This window comes from Mesocricetus auratus, unplaced genomic scaffold (assembly GCF_017639785.1).
Source record: "Mesocricetus auratus isolate SY011 unplaced genomic scaffold, BCM_Maur_2.0 Super-Scaffold_100676, whole genome shotgun sequence".
NCBI lineage: Eukaryota > Metazoa > Chordata > Mammalia > Rodentia > Cricetidae > Mesocricetus > Mesocricetus auratus.
In genome coordinates this window covers 58,207,434-58,226,438 of record NW_024429266.1, presented here as the reverse complement: position 1 = coordinate 58,226,438, position 19,005 = coordinate 58,207,434, and the positions used below count along the sequence as shown (strand labels likewise).

General features: G+C 44.5%; 1 protein-coding gene and 1 long non-coding RNA gene across 3 annotated transcripts; one reads left to right on the top strand and one right to left on the bottom strand.

Moving 5' to 3' along the window:
* Positions 1–648: 648 nt before the first annotated feature.
* On the bottom strand, positions 649–9,560 carry Dyrk3 (dual specificity tyrosine phosphorylation regulated kinase 3). 2 transcript variants are annotated; one of them, XM_005079858.4, is made up of 3 exons: positions 9,365–9,560; positions 7,526–7,637; positions 649–2,431 (listed from the first exon to the last, which is right to left on the bottom strand). In XM_005079858.4, exons 1-3 carry the CDS (start codon positions 9,439–9,441, stop codon positions 857–859), a joined length of 1,764 nt encoding a protein of 587 aa, XP_005079915.1. In that variant the 5' UTR covers positions 9,442–9,560; the 3' UTR covers positions 649–856. The 2 variants fall into 2 exon arrangements, with proteins under 2 accessions (XP_005079915.1, XP_040594355.1); XM_040738421.1 differs by lacking the exon at positions 7,526–7,637 and having other exon boundaries at positions 9,365–9,505.
* LOC121136908 lies at positions 8,584–11,868 on the top strand. Its single transcript, XR_005874098.1, has 2 exons — positions 8,584–8,798; positions 9,713–11,868. It is a non-coding gene; the product is annotated as an uncharacterized LOC121136908 (long non-coding RNA).
* Positions 11,869–19,005: the final 7,137 nt, after the last annotated feature.

Sequence of the window (19,005 nt, the reverse complement as noted above, 5' to 3'; positions counted from 1 at the left end):
TACCTAAGGGAGAGCTTTACTGTGGCACTCCGTCCAGAGGGCTCAGTCTGCTGACCGGCCAGCCCTGCTGTCCTAAGCCCGGAATAGCCAATCACCAATGGAGTGTATGGCAGAGCAAAGCCACTCACCCGATGGCCAGGAGTTAAAAGAGGGAGAGGGTGAGACCAGGGCCCCACGGTTCTCTTAACAGCGTGTTCACACTGACCCAACGCCTAACACTGAGGCCCACCTCTTAAAGATCCTACCACTTCCCCACAGTGCTGGCAAGCAAGCCTTTGAGGGTTTACCAAAGCACAGCAGTAACACAGGATTATTTGACGAAGTGTAATCACTGAGTACCCAGGATATAAGTCAGAGGCAAAATAACGAAGACAAAACCCTAAAACACTATGCAGTGACAATCTCCAGTGAATCTTGCCACCTAGAATGAGCCCACAGAATTGCTTGCTGGGGTAAGAATTCTAGCTTTGCTCTACATCCATGTCTAACACAACCCCAAACTACATTCCAAAATAGACGCTGAGGGAGATGAAGGGTGAGAAATAGCATATATTCTTAGAATATCTTCTATCTTAAAGAAAGGGATTTAAACCAAGAGAGTAATACATGGGTTGAGGTACTTCTGACAAGAATAAATGCAAAGATGCATTTGACCTATAAAGTCTTTAATGGCCAATACAAGCTGGTTAGACAATTAGCCCTTGAAGAGTTCTTTTAGTCATATAAAAATGTTCTGCCTTGTTAAAAAAGTTTAGTCTAACAAAAACATATCCATCAGTGAATGGGCTTCATTTTTTCCATTTGCATGTTTTCAAGGTAACTAAAAATACATACATATGCATCTCCAAGCTGTGCATTAGCTAATCAGCTTTGGTAATACACTGCACAGAGGTATACTACCACTGGTTTCAGACATTAGGTTAGCTTTAAGCTTACTGGCTATTCCAACAACTGGAGGCAGCTTGGAACTCAGTCCCTGGAAAGCAGTAGTAGGATTAACTACCCGTTTCCCTGACACCTTGTCCATGGTGAGAGGTCTAGGTGAAGACTTGCTAATCCAAGGGTGTCTTAACGCTTGAGCTGGGGTGAGGCGGGCAGAGGGGTCCCACTGAAGACATCTTTTCAGAAACTCTATGAACAAGTAATCTTCACACCCTTTCAGTGCTGTTGCCCAGTCTTTGCTGCCTGGGGGGCCTCGTTTCTTACCCCTACGTGAGCGACCCCCCAGAAGCACAACCCTCCCATCTGCCTGAGTAGTCACGGAGCAGTACCGAGGAAAGCCCTTGGAGTTAATAAAGTACTTGGCACGTTTGGATTGCTCCAGAAGTTTTGGCGGTGGCATCCCTAGCAACTCCATCATGCAGGCCAACTGGTCTCCTTCGTCCTCTCCAGGGAACAGAGGCTGTCCTGTCAAAAGTTCTGCAAGGATGCAACCGAAACTCCATATGTCGATTGGCGTGCTGTAGCGGCACCCTAGGATGATTTCTGGGGCCCTGTAGAAACGGGACTGGATATATGTGTAAAGCTTCTGATACTCGAAACAGCTGGACCCAAAATCAATAACCTTGGTTGCACTGCGCCCGTGGTGTTTCAGGAGAATGTTTTCTGGCTTCAGGTCACAGTGAATGATCTTATTTTTGTGAAGAGCGTCCAAGGACTGCAAGATGGATTGGGCAAACTTGCGAACCAACTGGACGCTGAAACCCTGAAACTTGTTTTTTTTAATGAGTTCATACAGGTCTATGCTTAGCAGTTCAAAGGCCATGCACACGTGGTTCCGGAAGGTGAAACTTTCTAGCATGTGGATAACATTCATGCTACCAGTCTTATCTTGCTTTTTAAGATGCTCCAAAATCCGGATCTCCTCAGCTGCCTGGCGGTGGAAACGCTTCTCGTTACGTACCATTTTTAGGGCCACATACTGTCGAAGTTTGTGATCGTAGACACGGGCTACCTGTCCAAAACTCCCCTTGCCGATAATTTTCAGCACCTCATAGCGGTAAGCCAGATGGTCTCGAGGCACATGGATATAGGCTCCATCTGCATCATCATATCCCCCGTTATTAGGACCACCAATAACTCCTTGTCGCTTTTTGGCATTTGGACCCACAAAGTAGATTTCTGGGTAACTGATGATCTCCATCTTCTCATAGGCAGTGAGGTGGTATTTGTACTGCTTTAGAGCTTGCTCGGGAGTCAGCGGCAGCACTTTCGACACTTTGGATGAACTGCTGGATTTCACCGTGTTCAGGCTTTCGGAACTCTTCCCCTGAGAAACGGGAGGAGAGCACTTTTCAGAGTTGCTGATGCCATCGGACTGAAGAGTGTTGGATCTCCTGTTGCCAAATTCTTGAAACAGCTGTTCTACCTTCATTTCACTCCCATTCACAAAGTGCTGAGTGTGATCTCTGGTCAGTGGCTCAGTGGTATTCTATAAAAGAGAAACGTGTACTGTTAGTGGCACTAGAAATAGTAGAAAAACAAAAGGGCCTACTAAACAACATCAAAACAAGTCAGTCCCTTTTATTTTGAAGTCTGAAAACCCAAAGAGGGGACTAGAGAGATGACTCGGCAGTTAGAACAATTGTTATGCAAGAATGAGGACCTGATTTCAGATGCCCATGCAAAAAGTTGCCCATGGGCCTGTAACCCCAGTGCTGTGAGGGGCACAGATGGGCACCCAGACTAGTTCCAGATTCAGTGAGAGACCCTGTCTCAAAGGAATATGGTGGGGAATGTTAGAGCAGGATAAGTGACATTCTCCTCTGGTCTCTGAAAGTGTGTGCATACAGGTGAATGCATTCATAGGCATTTTCACACACATACACACACACACACCCCACACTCACATCTATATATACACACACGGGGGGGGGGGCAACAAAGCCCTGCATAGGAAATAAGAAATCACCAGACTCTGGAGGTGCATTACATTAACCCTTGGATTTCCTGAATACACCCACCCCAGATCCTACATGTGGCCAGCTTTGCTCAAGACAGGGTGATGTCAACATGCTACCTTCCTTCTCTTAGGTCTCTGAATTGACACTCCTTTACTCTCCCCATCCTTTTATATCCTATATGAACCAACTTCACTCTTCTCTCTGTAGAACCGCACTAGTGCATGGGCCCCAGCACACATATGGAGGTCAGAGACAACTTCCAGAAGCCAGCTCTCTTCTGCCACACAACTCGCAGGGACTGAACTCAGGCTTGGCGATAAAACCCACAGTCAGCCTACTTTTAGAAAGGAAAACCCAGGGGTGAGTTCCTCCCCCCTTCCTTCCATCCACCCCACACTCATCAGAGTGTCTGCAGCTCACTACTTGACGCCCACACTAAAAACACTCTTAAGAAGCTCAATCTATCTGTGAGGCTGAGCTAGACAAAGAAGCTCAATCTATCTGTGAGGCTGAGCTAGACAAAGAATAAGTCAAAAGGTCTTGTTGGGGCCCTGGCTGCACTGCTTAAAGCTCTGAGACCTGGGACCATGACTTGAACTTGTCACAACTTCAGTTTCTTGTATTATAAAATGTGGATAATACCTACTTGTAGCACGTTGTGAGAATCAAACTATAATCAAAACATGAAAGACTCTCGCAAACTATAAAACACTGAAAACACCGGCTACCACTATGTAAAATTTCTCAGTATGTGACAGCCTACGCCCCCATTTCCTCTCTCTTTCTTTTCCTGTATTGATCTTCTCTTCTTCCTGTGGTGGCTTCCTCCTCCTCATAGGCTCCCTCTACTGAACATCTAGCAAAGAGGGACCCAGCAGTAAGTTTTTGCGTGGAAACACCTAGCCGTCTCTCTCCCTTGCATAAAGCCTACCTTCTGCTTGCTATTCAATGTATTATGCTCTTTCCAGGGATAGTTCAACTTTAACATAAAATCAGTGCCTTAATAATGCAAAGGAATATCTCTCTAGGAGTCATCATCAACACGCTGGTAGGACAGGTGGTCCCACTGCCTAATGGAAGACTCTCAAGGTTTTCACTTCTGTGGGTGATAAAGAAAGGGACCTCAGGCACAGTACACTCCCAAGAACAAGTATTTAATAGAGGTCTAACTTCCACAGACTTATTTTAACAACACTAAGAAGGCCACTGGGATCTCCTGGCTCCGGTTTTTCCATACATCGAGCCTTACTTACTTGCACTCTCTGCAAATTAAGTGGCTATTTCCCCATCAAGAATTTCCCAGCCATGCCCATGTTTCATGTGAAAGCCCCTGGAAATGTAAACAGGGTTGTCCTGCCCTTGCCCCCTCTGACTCTTCTGCAGACACCACCCTCATTTCCTCCTTCCACCTCACCTGAGCCTACCAGGCTCTCTCACCACCCTGTTCACACTCCCTGTTCACGCTCTCTTTGGGATGCAAGGATGTCTTTCTTGAAGTGTGGTGTCTAGGACAGTATATAGCTCAGGTGTAGTCCACTAAAGATTATCAAAGTTCAGATCTCCAGCAAACAGGGAATTCCATCAGGATTTTTCCACACAGGAAGTAGATCTTTCCTTGCCAAACTTCCCTTTCTTATAAATCTCAAATCCTGAAATGAGTCAATTATATACAAGGTCTTCTGTGTATTATAAAACACTCCTTCTATTTTTTTTCTCCATCTACAGCTATTGTGGTTTGAATGAAAATGGACCTCACAGGCCCATAGGGAGTGGCACTATTAGGAGGTGGCTCTGTTGGAGGAGCTGTGTCACTGGGGGTGGGCTTGGAGGTTTCAGATGCTCAAGCCAGGCCCAGACTCACTCTCTTCCTGCTGCCTGCTGATCTCAGCTAGCTCTCCAGCACCATGTTTGCCTGCTTGCTGCCATGACGATAGCAGACTAAACCTTGAAACTGCAAGCCAGCCCCAATGAAATGTTTTCCTTATAAGAATTGCCATGGCCATGGTGTCTCTTCATAGCACTAGAAACTAATTGAGACAACAGTAGTCATATATAAGATGTTAACAGTTATAAAACACTATGTATTTCTATCATGATAGTCAGAAAGGTATACAATGGACTCAGTCAAACATTTTGTTAACCATGTTATTAAGTACAAGAGATACCATGTTTTATTTCTTAAGAATGCTTCATTGTATACCATTAATGTGGAAAGCATATTGTGTTTAAATAAAATGTACTGTAGTAGTTGAGTCCTAAAAATCCTGTTGGGAAATCAGAATGAATAATCTAATGCAGATATAAAAACTTACACTTGGAAGCAGAAGATAATATGAACTTCAGTTGGTAGAGTATTTGCCTAGCATGCATGAGGTCCCAGGCTCAATCCCCACCCAGCACTGCCAAAACAAAACTACCTCAAGTAGCTTCTGACCTTGTATCTCTGAAACAAAGAACTCAGTCCAACAAAAACCTTGAGGTGGGTAATTTATAGTTTACAAGGAGAATGTGAAAGCACCTGGAGGCCCTCTGAGGCTCTGAGGCCACTGTGTGAAGACTAACAGGCACTCTGGATAAAATCATAATGGCATTATGACAAGTGCTCCCAGGGCATCAAAAGCACTTTCTCAGAAAAGTTTGCAAATAACAGGGTGAGGGGAGCAGGGTAGAAGTTAAAGTGTTTGCTTGTGGGCCAGAGTTCAAAGCCTCAGACACCATGTCAGTGCTGGGTGGGCAGAGAGCCCCAGAGAGACCAAGCAAGCTGGCTAGCAAGACTAGTCATTTCTGAGTGCTCTTGACAGAGAGACCCTGCCCCAATGAAGAAGAGCATATATGCACATCACATACACAAGAAGAGCGGATAAGGGGGTTAAAAAGAAACCAAAAATCCTTGCAATGAATGACATTTTGGATTAGAATCTAAAAATCTTGGGGTTTCCCCATAATTTCTTAGTCTGAACAGTAAGAAATTAATTTGATCCTGAAATGTAATCTGAGGGACATACTGGATAGAGGATCAGCATGGATCAACTCTGAACTAGCGTTAAATGAGGTTTGCCTCTGATGTTAACACACCAGCTCGGGTTGCAAGAAGTTTTCAATGCAGCACCATGCTGGCTGGCAGCAGAGAGAGGCAGAAAACAGGATGGTCACCACAGAGAGTGTTCTGGATTTCTCCGAGGTGTTCAAATACCACAGAAATAAACTCACAGGGATGGAAAGAACCTCCACTGCGCTTCATAAGGAGATTTAAAAATAGTGTGACCAGACTTCCAAATATTGTTAGACCATGCTTTGTAATATGATTAGCCTTGACAGTGGGAAAAACTACACAAGAAGTAGGAACAATTACAAGGCTAACAAGATGGCTTAGCAGGTAAGGGCACTTGCCACCAAGTCTGATGCATGCAGGCACATGGGCACTCTAGTATTTGCTTGCATGTGAGGGCACACACCACACATCACACCACAAAACATGCACAAATAAACAAAAGCAGCATTTTAAAAGTCAAATTACAGAGTAAAGTAAGAAAGGAGCAACTGCCAAGTGGTAAGTGCAAACACTGAAGATTACCAAGCAGTCAGTTGAGCTCCTCAGAAGGATCGTTAGATGACACATTATAGCACATTTTCAAGTCACAGACAGGCTCCTTGCCTTGGGACTTGTCCAGACTCTCCTACTCTACTTATGCAGATGGACTGTGAAATCATTTCATGATTACCTTAAACCAAACAGTGTCAAAAGCTAAGGGTCTGAGTTCCTAAAGATCTGAATGCATCAAAACCCAAGCTGTAGTAGGGCAGTGGTAGCACACGCCTTTAATCCCAGCACTTGGAAGGCAGAGACAGGTGGATCTCTGTGAGTTCGAGGCCAGCCTGGTCTACAGAGAGTGCCAGGACAGGCTCCAAAGCTAAACAGAGAAACTGTATTTCAAAAAACCAACCAAACAAACAAACAAAAAAGCTGTATTGTTTCAGCTTAATCTATGAGTAAAAAACAAACAAAAACCTCAGCCGTCTTACATATACTGTTTGACCAGGACCGAAAAGGAAAGCTGAGCCGATTATGAATTCTGACATTTTTTTCCGTGTTATTTCTGTTAGGAGAAGCATTTGTAATCCTCTACACATGTCACCTACTATAAAAAGAAACAGCACCTAAACAAGAGAATCCCCTTCCCCCGACACCTGTCATAACTACCCCAGTAAAAAGCATGAGGGAGGGGTGGATTTCAAAACTGTTCCAAAAAGCTGAACTCAAACCACAAGACTGTTTTTCAAAAGTCAGAAGAAACCAAAGGAAACCAAACAGACACAGTGGCACACCCATTTAATACCAGCACTCTGGAGACAGGGGCAGATACATCTCTGAATCCAGCCTAATCTACACAAGACCAGGCAGGACTGCATACTGAGACTCTGTGTCCAAAAAAATTTTTTTATATGTTATAAAAACAGAAAGAAACACCCCCCCCAAAAAAACCAACCTCAAAACAAAAGAAACAAACTACCACAACAAAAGGAAGTCTGTGTTGCCAGGGATGCAGAACTGCACCTGAGGATTACGTAGCCCTTCCTCTTCCTCCAGACAATCTTAAGAGAGCGTTCCTTCCTGTACTTACGTTTAGTCTTCTGGAGAGAGGTGCCTCAGAAGGATTGCAGAGTGTGTTTGAACAGGGTGGGCACTTGGTTTCATCTATCATCATGAAGGTATCATAGACACCATCCCCCAACCTAGTTGGGTTACAGATAAAACCGGTCAGTAACTAAACAAAATGAGCTTGCAGTTTCCAAACACCCCAGGCCTTAACTGTTTCTCAGCCCTCTGACACTGCACACAAATAAGTGTGCAGGGAACAGAAGGATCTCAACCTTTCGTCTCCATTTTTATATTTTCGGTTGGGAGCCTGGCCTTTACTGCCTGAGCCATCTCTCCAGCCCTCTTTTCCATTTTTAAAAATTAATTACAAAGCCCTGGCTGTCCTGGAACTCACTCTGTAGACCAGGCTGGCCTTGAACTCACGAAGATCTGCCTGCCTACACCCTCTGCACCATCACGCTTGGCTCCTTTTTCTTTTCAAAGAAACGGAACTGTTTCTAGACTCAAATTTTAAATAGTTACAACAGGATGGGTGTGGTGGTGCATGCCTTTAACCTTAGCACTCGGGAAATGGGAAGGTGGATTTTTTGTGAGTTCAAGGCCAGCCTGGTCTATAGCGTGAGTTCCAGGACAGTCAGAGCTACATAATAAAGAGACCCTGTCTCTAACAAAGCAATAAGTAAATAAAACAGTTGCAACAAATCTTACTTCCTGAATGTTGTTTAAAAAAAATGAGGGCCATCAATTAGCATAGTACTTGAAAAGAAAGGTCAATTTAAATAGGAAACTGGAAATCAGAAGAGAATAAACACAACAGAAGTGTTTGTTGTCTCTGGACTTGAATTCTAATCTCAGCTCAACCGGGTGCTGCCTTCGCCTCTAGACTGGCTCACAGGTTAACCGGAAGAAAAGGTCTTGTCCACACTCTCTGACAAACAAGAAACATTTTAGGGCCGTCTTATTTCCCTACACACCTACTGACAGCTAACCTAACTTGTGAAAAAGGCAGTCAACAGCAACCAGATGCTTTAAGTTACAAACTGTACTGAATCTTCTGTTCCCACTTTATTTCCTGGAAGATGAGGGTTGTTTAAAATGCTACAGCAGTACAGATCCAGCCTGTTCTTACACTATGAATCCACCACTGTGAAGTCACACAAACAATGGGCAGGATCCACAAGATGGCCTTGAATAATACATTTTATCTGCTACCGAGCTATGGGTTTCCTGATCGCACACATCACCGTTTCAAGCTGTCGTCTCAAATGATATACTACGAACACAATCATGACTAGGTAACATTTTTCATTGTCTTTAAAAAATATCTTTTAATATTTCAGTGACTTTTAAGATCTGTCTTATAAAATTAGTTCTGGAGTTTAAACGGAATAAAAGGGGGCTTAAAAAACACACACTCAAAAAAAAAAAAAAAAGAAACATCTTAAGAACTGTTCACGTTCGGACAATGTCTCGATAACAGAAGCCAATTTTTTTTTTTCTGGATGGGACTGGCCTCTGTCACAACACCATATGAATCCCACAGGGACCGGCACCGCATCTGCAGAGCAACCACCAGATGCGAACAACCCGAAAGGGTCCTCATCCAGCGCTGGGTGCGAAAAAGGGGGTCCCCACAAAGCCTGGCGACGAGTGGGGAGCAAGCTCCCCGGGCTCTGCTGGTCTCTCGGAGCAACAGGGCGCGGTTCACGGGTCCTGTGCACAGGTCCTCGGCGTGCTCCCAGCCCCGGCTCTCCCGAGGCTGCGCCTCCCCCCCGCCCCCTCCCTTCCCGTTCACCCGCGCTGATGGACAGGCAGCCCGGACCCGCAATGAGTCCTCCCGCTCCCACCCGGGCGCCGTTACCTCCGCTGCTGCGGCGGGAGCCAGGCCCCCGGCAGCGCCGCGTCCTTCCTCCCACGCCCGCGGGCTGCGCCTCCCATCGCGAGCTCGCCCCGCGGGCACGGCAACGGCGGTTGGCCGGGACGGTCGCCACCAGCACCGCACCTCCCGGCCACGCTACAAGCGGCGGCTCCGCGCTCCGCTCGCGCCGCGGGTAGGGAGACCGCGCGGGAGCGGTCCCGTCGCCTAGCAACCGCGCACGCCGCGCCGCGCCTGCGCAACCGCCGCGGAGAGGGCGGAGCAAGGGGGCATACTGCTCATGGTAAGTGCTTTTAGATCGTTTTTGTTTTTGTTTTTGTTTTGGTATAAGAGGAAACTGAGGCCCAAGAAGCTGCGTTTCTTCGTACTCATCTAGCAGTGAAACCAAGCCTGGAAGTATCTGCAGCGCCCGTTGGAAAACTCTGTCTTTAATATAAGAAAGCGTACCTCACCCTTTCTGAAAAGTTCAGTATGGGAAACCGATTTCGACTGTTAGAGTGGAGTGAAAAGGAAGGTGGTTAAGCCACACACGAGGTGGTGGTTGTGGTGTTGAGCATGGAACCCATCAGATTTTCCAAGGCTGCAACACAGTGAGTGTTGGCTCCATCAGAAAAACCAGATTCTTCCACAAGTCGGACGCGCACGCCACCTGGTGTGCGCTGGAAGTTATTTCGAAGAGCATAAGTTCATAAATCTTGGAATTTCTACTCAAGGCCCTTTCTGCATTCCTAAAAGTCATCGTCCCAGTTCTCGTCTCTGTGAAGATTCACACTCTCTTGACAGCTAGGAATCCGTCCATTTTGGGACACTTTTTCTTATGGTCAGTGTTGTTTTAGCCTGTCTGTGATAAAAATAAGAATGCTGTCTTCCATGATGACCTTTTAAAGTTTCTGAACAGCTTTTTCTTTCTGCCTCCCCTTCACCCACAACCACTGCAGTCTTGCTTCCGTGGGGGTTTTTATTTGTGCTCTTTGAATCTTTTGTTTGAGGACAGAGTTCCATGGCAACAAGAGGCTCCTCCCAGCTCCAGGACTACAAAATTCTCCTAGCTCATCTTGCTCTTGAACACCTCGGACTGCTTTACTGTGGGAAAGAGTTGAATGGAACTTGCCTGCACATGTTTAATTACCTCGTTGTGAATCACTGCATCTTCCCTTCTGCCTGTAAGACACATCTTCCGAGCCAAGCTGACGAGTTGCTGCGCGGTCCCGCTCTGCCTGGTGGGGAGTGGATACAGAGGCCGCCTTTGTCTTTAGCCCGTTATTTCCATGGTCAAGGGAGGGAGAGCTCCTTGTGGGTGCTGGACTTCATGAATCTGTGACCTTAGTACCTAAGTACCTCTCAGTATTTCTTCCAAGGACCCTGTTTTGTAACAACCACCACACCCTCACCAAAGAACTGCCCTGTGACCCCCGCTATTGAGAAGCCTCATTTAAGTGTAGCTCAACAGTCACTCCAGCAGCACATATACAGAAATTGAAGCAATACAATCCTTATCCTTCGGCTTCTGCCCAAGGATAAAGTGTTTCTTGTTTTTTACATATTTCAATATGTAAAAGGTATATTTGATAAATGTTATATTAAAGTAAGTAAAAGAAGGATATGAAGCTGAGAGGATAAAGTTTTGAGGGGGTGAGAAGTGGGAGGAGGAATTTTGGTTGAATATAATCAGATTCAGTGGATAGGGCTGGAGAGATGGCTCAGTGGTTAAGAGCACTGGCTGCTCTTGCAGAGGTCCAGGCTTGATTCCCAGCCCCTTCGTGGCAGCTCCCAACAATTCATAACTCCAGCTCCAAGGGGTCCAATGCCCTCTCCTGACATCCGAGAGTACCAGGCACACATGTGGTAGGTACACCGCTATACAGGTGAACACACTCATGCACATAAGATAAATCTAAAATGTTTTCCTAAGGATAGATTGGATACATCTATGAAGTTAGTGAATAATAAATTAGAATATTTTTTTAAATAAATGAAGAGTTTGGTTCAAAATCACTGTTCTCTCTCTCTGAAAAGCTAAAACAAGAATTACCTACCATGGACTAGCTAAGTTATCTGAGATGTTTGCCTGTCTTTTGAAGACAGTTCAGGAAAACTGAAGAGCCTGTAATAAATTTTTTAAATGAAACTATCCCAGGATCTTAGGGGGAACAATAGAGGAATTTGGAAATGTTGCTCAATAGTATAATATCTGCACAGCATGCAGGAGGCCCAGGCTTTCATTTCCAGTACCACAAAAACAAGTGAAAAGTGGCTATTCAGTATATGACCACAGCACTTTCAGAGGGACAGAGTAGAAAATGCCCCCTGTGACCACTCAGTTTTAGATTTGTGATAAAGCAGCTGTTAGATGGTTAAGTTCAATTAGGAATCATTTTGTTGCTATGAATTTCTTGGTAGCAAAATGTCCCATGATGCCTATGATGATACATGTATTGCAAAACTGGAATGCTTAAAATAAACCATTCATTAAAAACCTGTGAAACTCACTCTCTCAGACTTGGTGTTTCCAGTATTATGAATGCTTGATTTTTTAAAAAGTTTTGTTTACTATGTATACAGTGTTCTGCCTGCATGTTATATCTTCAGGTCAGAAGAGACCACCAGACCTCATTATAAATGGTTGTGAGCCACCATGTGGTTGCTGGGAATTGAACTCAGGACCTCTGGAAGAGCAACCAGTGCTCTTAACCTCTGACCTATCTCTCCAGCCCAAATGCTTGGTCCTGTGTGGTCTTCTGTCTCCTAAGCCCTTTAAGTTGACCTTACTAGTCTCAAACCCCTTTCCCAAAATTTTGTGCTGCTTCTTTTCATATTTTTTCCTTATAGCCAGTGCTATCTACAGCCCTAAATGGCCTTAAACACATGTATGTGTGTGTTCGTGTGCACACGTGTGAATGTGGGCATATTGCTACATTGGAACTTTCGGCTTGACCCCTCCAAAGTGGAGTGAGTGGCCAGCAAGACTTATGGACTACTGTCCAGCCTGTCCACCTGAAGGACCTCGATGGCAACCAGGGTTCCCTCTCTCCCATAGTGGCCAATGTGCCTTGCAACTTTTGGGGAAGGTATATTCTAGAAGACATGGGTGTGGTTTTGACCACAAATGATAGGGCATTCTTTGATGATACCCTGATCCACGACAAACTCTGCCTCTCAGGGCACCCCTTTCCCACTGACCATCCAGAGGTATACCCCCAATTCTAAAGGCCACTGCCCACCACGAGTCCTTAGGAAAGTGGGTCCCTGACTCTATTGCCCTTTCTTGGCTCTCTGATAATGACATCTGGGTGGATAATAGAACCTAAACCAATGGCCTTAAAAGAACTAGTCAGGAAGCCACAGAAAAACCCTGTCTCGAAAAACCAAAAAAAAAAAAAAAAAAAAAAAAAAAAAAAAGAACTAGTCAGGGCGGTGGTGGCGCACGCCTTTAATTCCAGCACTCAGGAGGCAGAGGCAGGCGGATCTCTGTGAGTTCGAGGCCAGGCTGGACCGACAGCCTCCAAAACAATACAGAGAAACCCTGTCTTGTGAAACCAAAAAGAAAAAAAAAAAAAAGAACTAGTCAATGAACAACTCAGACCGGGACACCTAGAACCTTCTACTGACAGACACAACACCCCCGTATTTGTCGTCTACAAGAGGTCCAATCATTACCCGTTACTCCAGGTCCTGCATGCTGTAATGAACAAATGAAAAATAAAAGGGTACTACACAGCCGGCCTACCCCATTCCAGTGCCATCACCCCCCTTCTCACCACATCTTGTTTTAGATATGGAAGAATGTTTTTCCCAGATCCCACTGGCACCAGCAGACAAATGATGCTTTGTTTTCACAGTTTGGGAGCCTAACGTGCAGCAACCGGCCCAAAGATACCAATGGACAGTCTTGCACCAAAATGAAAAATAGTCCTACTGTTTCCCAGGCATTTCACAATGTTCCCAAGGATGTCCTTCTGGTCCATTACATGGATGACATCCTCCTGGCACATGCTGATGCTCAGTATCTAAAGAAGGTGCCCTTGACCCTCCTAGAAGATTTGACCTCCATCAACCTCCAGGTGGCCCCTGAAAAGCTCCAGCCTTTTCCTCCCTATGCTTTTCTAGGATTCTCCATAGCCTGACAATTTCTCCCCTTGTCTTTCAGCCTGACATCCAAGGACCAATACACCTCGGCAGAGCTCCAACAACTCCCTGGCTCTATTAATTGGCTTAAGCCGTTTTTGTCCATTATGGAGTAAGAGCTATGTTCCTTGTTTTCTCTTCTTGGGGGCCCTACCTGCGCCTCAGCAAGGATCAAGCTCACACTCGAGGCCAAAGAACCCCCTTCCTAGGGTTGCCTCCCTCCTAATTGTCACCTCCTTAGATACAAGCCTCATAGACCTCTCCTGACAATCACATTTTGGACTACCACAGGTATTTTGGGAGTCTTTTGGCAATCAGGCCCATTAATGTGGATGCACCAAATGTTCTCAGATCTACAAAAAAATCACCTCAAAACTTTAAATAGCCTTCTGCCTTGCCCTTAAGGCATGCATGCCACTTCTCATTATAAACAATTAATCCTGTGCTGCCTGTGTTCCTCTAGTTCCCCTGGGTCCCCTCTTTAAGGGGGGCATGAACCCCGGAGGGATCCTGCCCAATGCAATCTGGCAAATGGATGTCACTCACCACCCTGCCCCCATTTGGTAGTCTCTGCTATGTTCATGTCATGGATACCTGCTCCTCCTTCATATATGCTGTGACTCTCTCAGGGAGATAGACCGCCCATGTTATTAAGGACCTCAAATTGGAGTGTCAGGGCTATAAAGAATGATAATGACCCTGCTTATGCTTCCCAACAACTCAACAAGTTCCTCAGTTCCTGGAGGATAAGCCGTACCTTTGGCATCCCCTACAACCCTCAAGGCCAGGCCATTGTGGAGAGAACCCGTAGAACACGCAAGGATATCCTGGCCAAGTCTGCTTCGCTTGAGGCCAAACAGAAACCCCTATCTGGCCCTAACCCAGGCCTTATTCCACCTGAATTTTTTTATCTTTGATGAACTGGGCCTCAGCCCTGCTTATAAACACTGGGCATTCCTACTCTGCTGCACACCACTGCCTCTGGTTAGGAGGGACCCTGTCACCCTCCAGTGGCAACCGCCTGCCCAGATGCTTACTCAGGGGAGAGGATACGCTTGTGTTTTCCCACAGAGCTCAACAACACCCATATGGGTCCCCACCCAAGATGTGCAGCCAACCACTGAGAAACAGCAATGGGTCAGGGACCCAGCTCTTCCACAGCCCCCCCCCGCATAGGTGATGTGTGCCTCTCTTATACACCAGGCTGTACACGTTTTGCAACAACACGTGGATTTGCTCACGGAAGAAGTAGCACTTATCCATGGCAGGGCCTTGCTGGCATGCTACCCTCACTTCAGATCGATTTGCCTAACCCCTTACTGAGTGTCTAATATCTCCCAGGGCAGGACACAACTTGCCCGTTATATAAAGGGCACCTGGTTGGGAAAGTTTCTCAACTATTCTGTTCTCCTACAAGAATACATTTCCCATCTCAGTATGATGTGGGTACCTCCTATGACTTTTGAGACAAGTTTAACTTTAAGAGATTCCTCCATCCCTCCTGAATCGTCACATGTGCAGTAATGGGGGGCATAATACTATTAATATTAATCCTCCTCAAATGTCTCCTATAGCACATCAGATGACAATGGGCAACCAACAAGGCTACTCCTCAGATTTTAATGGCTCTTAGACACCCCTCTAACGGTCTACCTCAGGAGGTCACGCAGGCATGGCTCACAGAGATTCAAAGGGGGCAATGGCATCTTTAGGGGATCCTGAAAAGAAAAATTTGGGTTAATTGTCAAGTCCTGGGAGAGGTAGCTATATCATTTGTTGTTCAGTCTCTGTGTGGTGGGAAAGTGCAGAGCTTGACTCAAATCCTGGCTAGAGTAGTCTGTGAGGCTGGACCACCTCAGCCAGCCACCTCGAAATTTGTCCTGAGCAGTTTGTAGTCCAAAGCCAATCTTTAGGTGGTGTTTTTCAGCTTAGTGGTGTTATCATAGTCCTGGTGGAATTGTTGTGGGGCCTCATCCTCTTGTTGGAGACTTCAAATGTCATTGTCAGGCATGGTCTTGGTTCACTGAAGAAAATGTAAACATTTTAAATGTTATATGAAGCAGATTTCAAAGAGGTTAAAGGACTATAATTCATTATGTGTACATGGAGAGTACAATAATTTAATTCCTAGTTTCCTGATAGACATTCATGCACATGAAGTTAGATGAAGTCTTTTTTCTAGAATTAGTACTCTGTATGACCATTAATATCATGACAAAAAGTTTAAAAATATATATATATAGTAATCTTATAAATTTGAGATAACATATCTTAAGAAAAGCTATTAAAGAATCAAAATAAAAACCAAAGGATTATGAGATTAGTGACAATAAAATAGTCCCTGTTGTTTTTCTTCTGTCCCATATCAGGTGGGTCTTCTGAGATGAGACAGAGATTTTGGATTTTACTTTAACAAACATGCTTTGGTTTAGAGAAGGAGAGAGACACACTTACACTCCAAAGCCAGCTTTAATCTTTAATTGGACTGGGACTATTAAAAAACCATTTGCATTATATGTCTGTAGCGAACAGCAAAAACAAACATTTGGGAAGATTAATGAAATTTTATCCTGTTGAAAATGTGACATCAATAGACCAAACTACTCTTGAAGGGGGTTGTCCTTCTGAATGCTATGAATATATGTTTTTCTTATTGGTTGATGAATAAAGCTATTTCAGCCAATGGACAGGCAGGATGTAGCCAGGCAGGAAGTATAGGTGGGGCTACCAGACTAGGAGAATTCTAAAAGAGTGAGTCAAGGGGGAGATGCATGTAGCTACCAGGAAGGTAGAATGCCTGGACATTCTCTGGTAAGATAAGGGCACATGGAGATACACAGATTAATAGTTATGGGTCAATAATTAAGAGAGAGCTAGCCAATAAGAAGCCTGAGTCATTGGCCAAATAGTTTATAGTTAATATAAGCCTCTGTGTGTTTATTTGGGACTGAATGGCTGCAGGACCGGGCAGGACTGAAACTCAGTGTGTGTGTGTGTGTGTGTGTGTATGTGTGTATTATAGATACCAATGATAATTGCACCAGTGTCTACAAGACCTTCAATGACAACATCATTTATTTGTATTTTTAATTTGGTCTTTGTCCATTTATAAAAGTTTGCCAAGGGTTGGAGAGATGGCTCAGAGGTTAAGAGCACTGACTGCTCTTCCAGGGGTCCTGAGTTCAATTCCCAGCAACCACATGGTGGCTCACAACCATCTACAATTCTATCTGGTGCCCTCTTCTGGCATGTAGTTAGAACACTATCTATGTAATAAATAAATTTAAAAAAAGTTTGCCAAATTATTTGCTTTATGGTTTCTCCTGAATTTTTTGGTCTCTCTTCTATAGCTTTTCTGTAACCCAGAACAGTACAGTTTCTCAATCTATGATTTATCTTTCCATTTATTTTATTTTATTTTTGTTTTTTTTTGAGACAGGGTTTCTCTGTATTGTTTTGGAGCCTGTCCTGGAACTCACTCGGTAGACCAGGCTTGGTCTCGAACTCACAGAGATCCACCTGCCTCTGCCTCCTGAGCGCTGGGATTAAAGGTGTGTGCCACCACCACCCAGCTTCTTTCCATTATTTTAACATGTCTTTAATACTAAACATTCTTTCTCTTTTTAATTGACATTATAAAATCATACATATGTCTTGTGTGCTACTAGTTGTTTTACCTGTATAAAATGGTTATATTAAGCTGACTAGTGCATACACAATTTCAAATAATTTTTTATTTTTATTGATTTATTTATTTTTACGGAAAACAAAGTTTATTCTCTATTTATTCTCTTATTTATTCTCTGTGGCCTTGGCGGCTGTTCTGGAACTAGCTCTTGCAGACCACGTTGGTCTTGAACTCACAGAGATCCACCTGCCTATGCCTCCCCAGTGTTGGGATTAAAGGCATATGCCACCACTACCCGGCTAAAGTTTATTCTCTTAGCAATTATCAAGATCTTAAACCTATTTTATGAAGAGGAAAATATGTTAACTTTTCTGAAACCCAAATGATCACCATTTTTTTTTGTATTATGTTGTTTGGTCCTATATATGAAGATTTGGCTAAACAGAATCATAAAGATGTTCTCTCCTTCTCTCTCTACACACACACTACACACACATAGAGGCACACGCACACACCTGTCTTGTCCTACTATGTATCCTTGGTGGAATTTGTTATGTAGATCAGGGCCTTAAAGCTGTCTCCCAAATGCTGGGATTAAAGGTATGCATCATGTCTGGCTGATTTTCTCATTTTCTGAAGAAGTTTTATGAGTGTCTGGGGAGATGATTCAGCAGCTAAGAGCACTGACTACTCTTGCAAAGGACCCAAGTTCAATTCCCAGCATGGTGGCTTCCATCCACTGGTAACTCCACTTCCAGGGAATGTGGCGCCCTCTTCTGTCCGATGCAGGCATTGTGCACGTGGTGCTCATGAATACATGTAGGCAAAACACACACACACACACACACTCACAAAATAAAAGGTAGTTTTATGGTTTATATTTTCGATTTAGCTCTAATGTCTGTTTTATTTGAATAGGATTTGAAGTAAGAACTGGTTCGTTTCTTTGCATATTACAGTGTCTATGTACCAAATGTACAGTATAACACCTGTCCTCAGATGTCTGCCTTCTTACAAACTCTAGCAGCTACTCTTCTTTTTTTACTGTTTCCACGGTGATGCCCCTTTCAATATGTCACTTGTTACTTACATTTTATAGGTATAAGCCTATTCAGATCGGCTCCTCTCCTACTTTTATGTGTGTGGATGTTCTGCTTGCGTGTGTATTTGCAAGCAGTGCCTCTAGAGGTCAGAAAGGGGCATTGGATCCTCTGGAACAGAAATTATGGGGTGGTCATATGGCAAGAACATATTTAGTTTTGTGGCATGTAGGTTTCTTTTAGATTTGTTTATTTGTTATGTATACAGTGTTTTGCCTGCACGTATTCCTGCAGGCCAGAAGAGGGCACCACATCTACAGGTGGTTGTGAGCCACCATGTGGTTTCTGGGAATTGAACTCAGGACCTCTGAAAGAGCAGCCAGTGCTCTTAACTGATGAACCATCTCTTCAACTTCCGGCGTGTAGTTTTTACATTTGGAAATTTTATTTATCTGGGGCTGTTTTTTAATGAAAAATATGGGATAATTAAACACACCCCTATCCCTGTGGATGGGTTTTTATGGTGACACCACCATTTATCCTAGTGCTTAGGAAGCATCACCCACAGACTTAATAAGGTAACTGTGTGAGTCTAGCTAGACAAGTTAATAACTCTCCCTGACTTAATGAAGGGGTTGGGGACAGCAAATGGCCATAGCACTGCTGTGAAGGTGTTCTAGCTTCGCTTTTGTTAGTATGGTTAAAATACTCTGGCAAAAGCAACTTAGGGAAGAAAGGGTTTGTTTTAGCTCACAGTTGCTTATGACTCTCCGTACGGCAGAGCAAGCCCGGGAGCGGAAGTTCCGGAGCCAGCCCCGCCCTGCCCGGTGCTG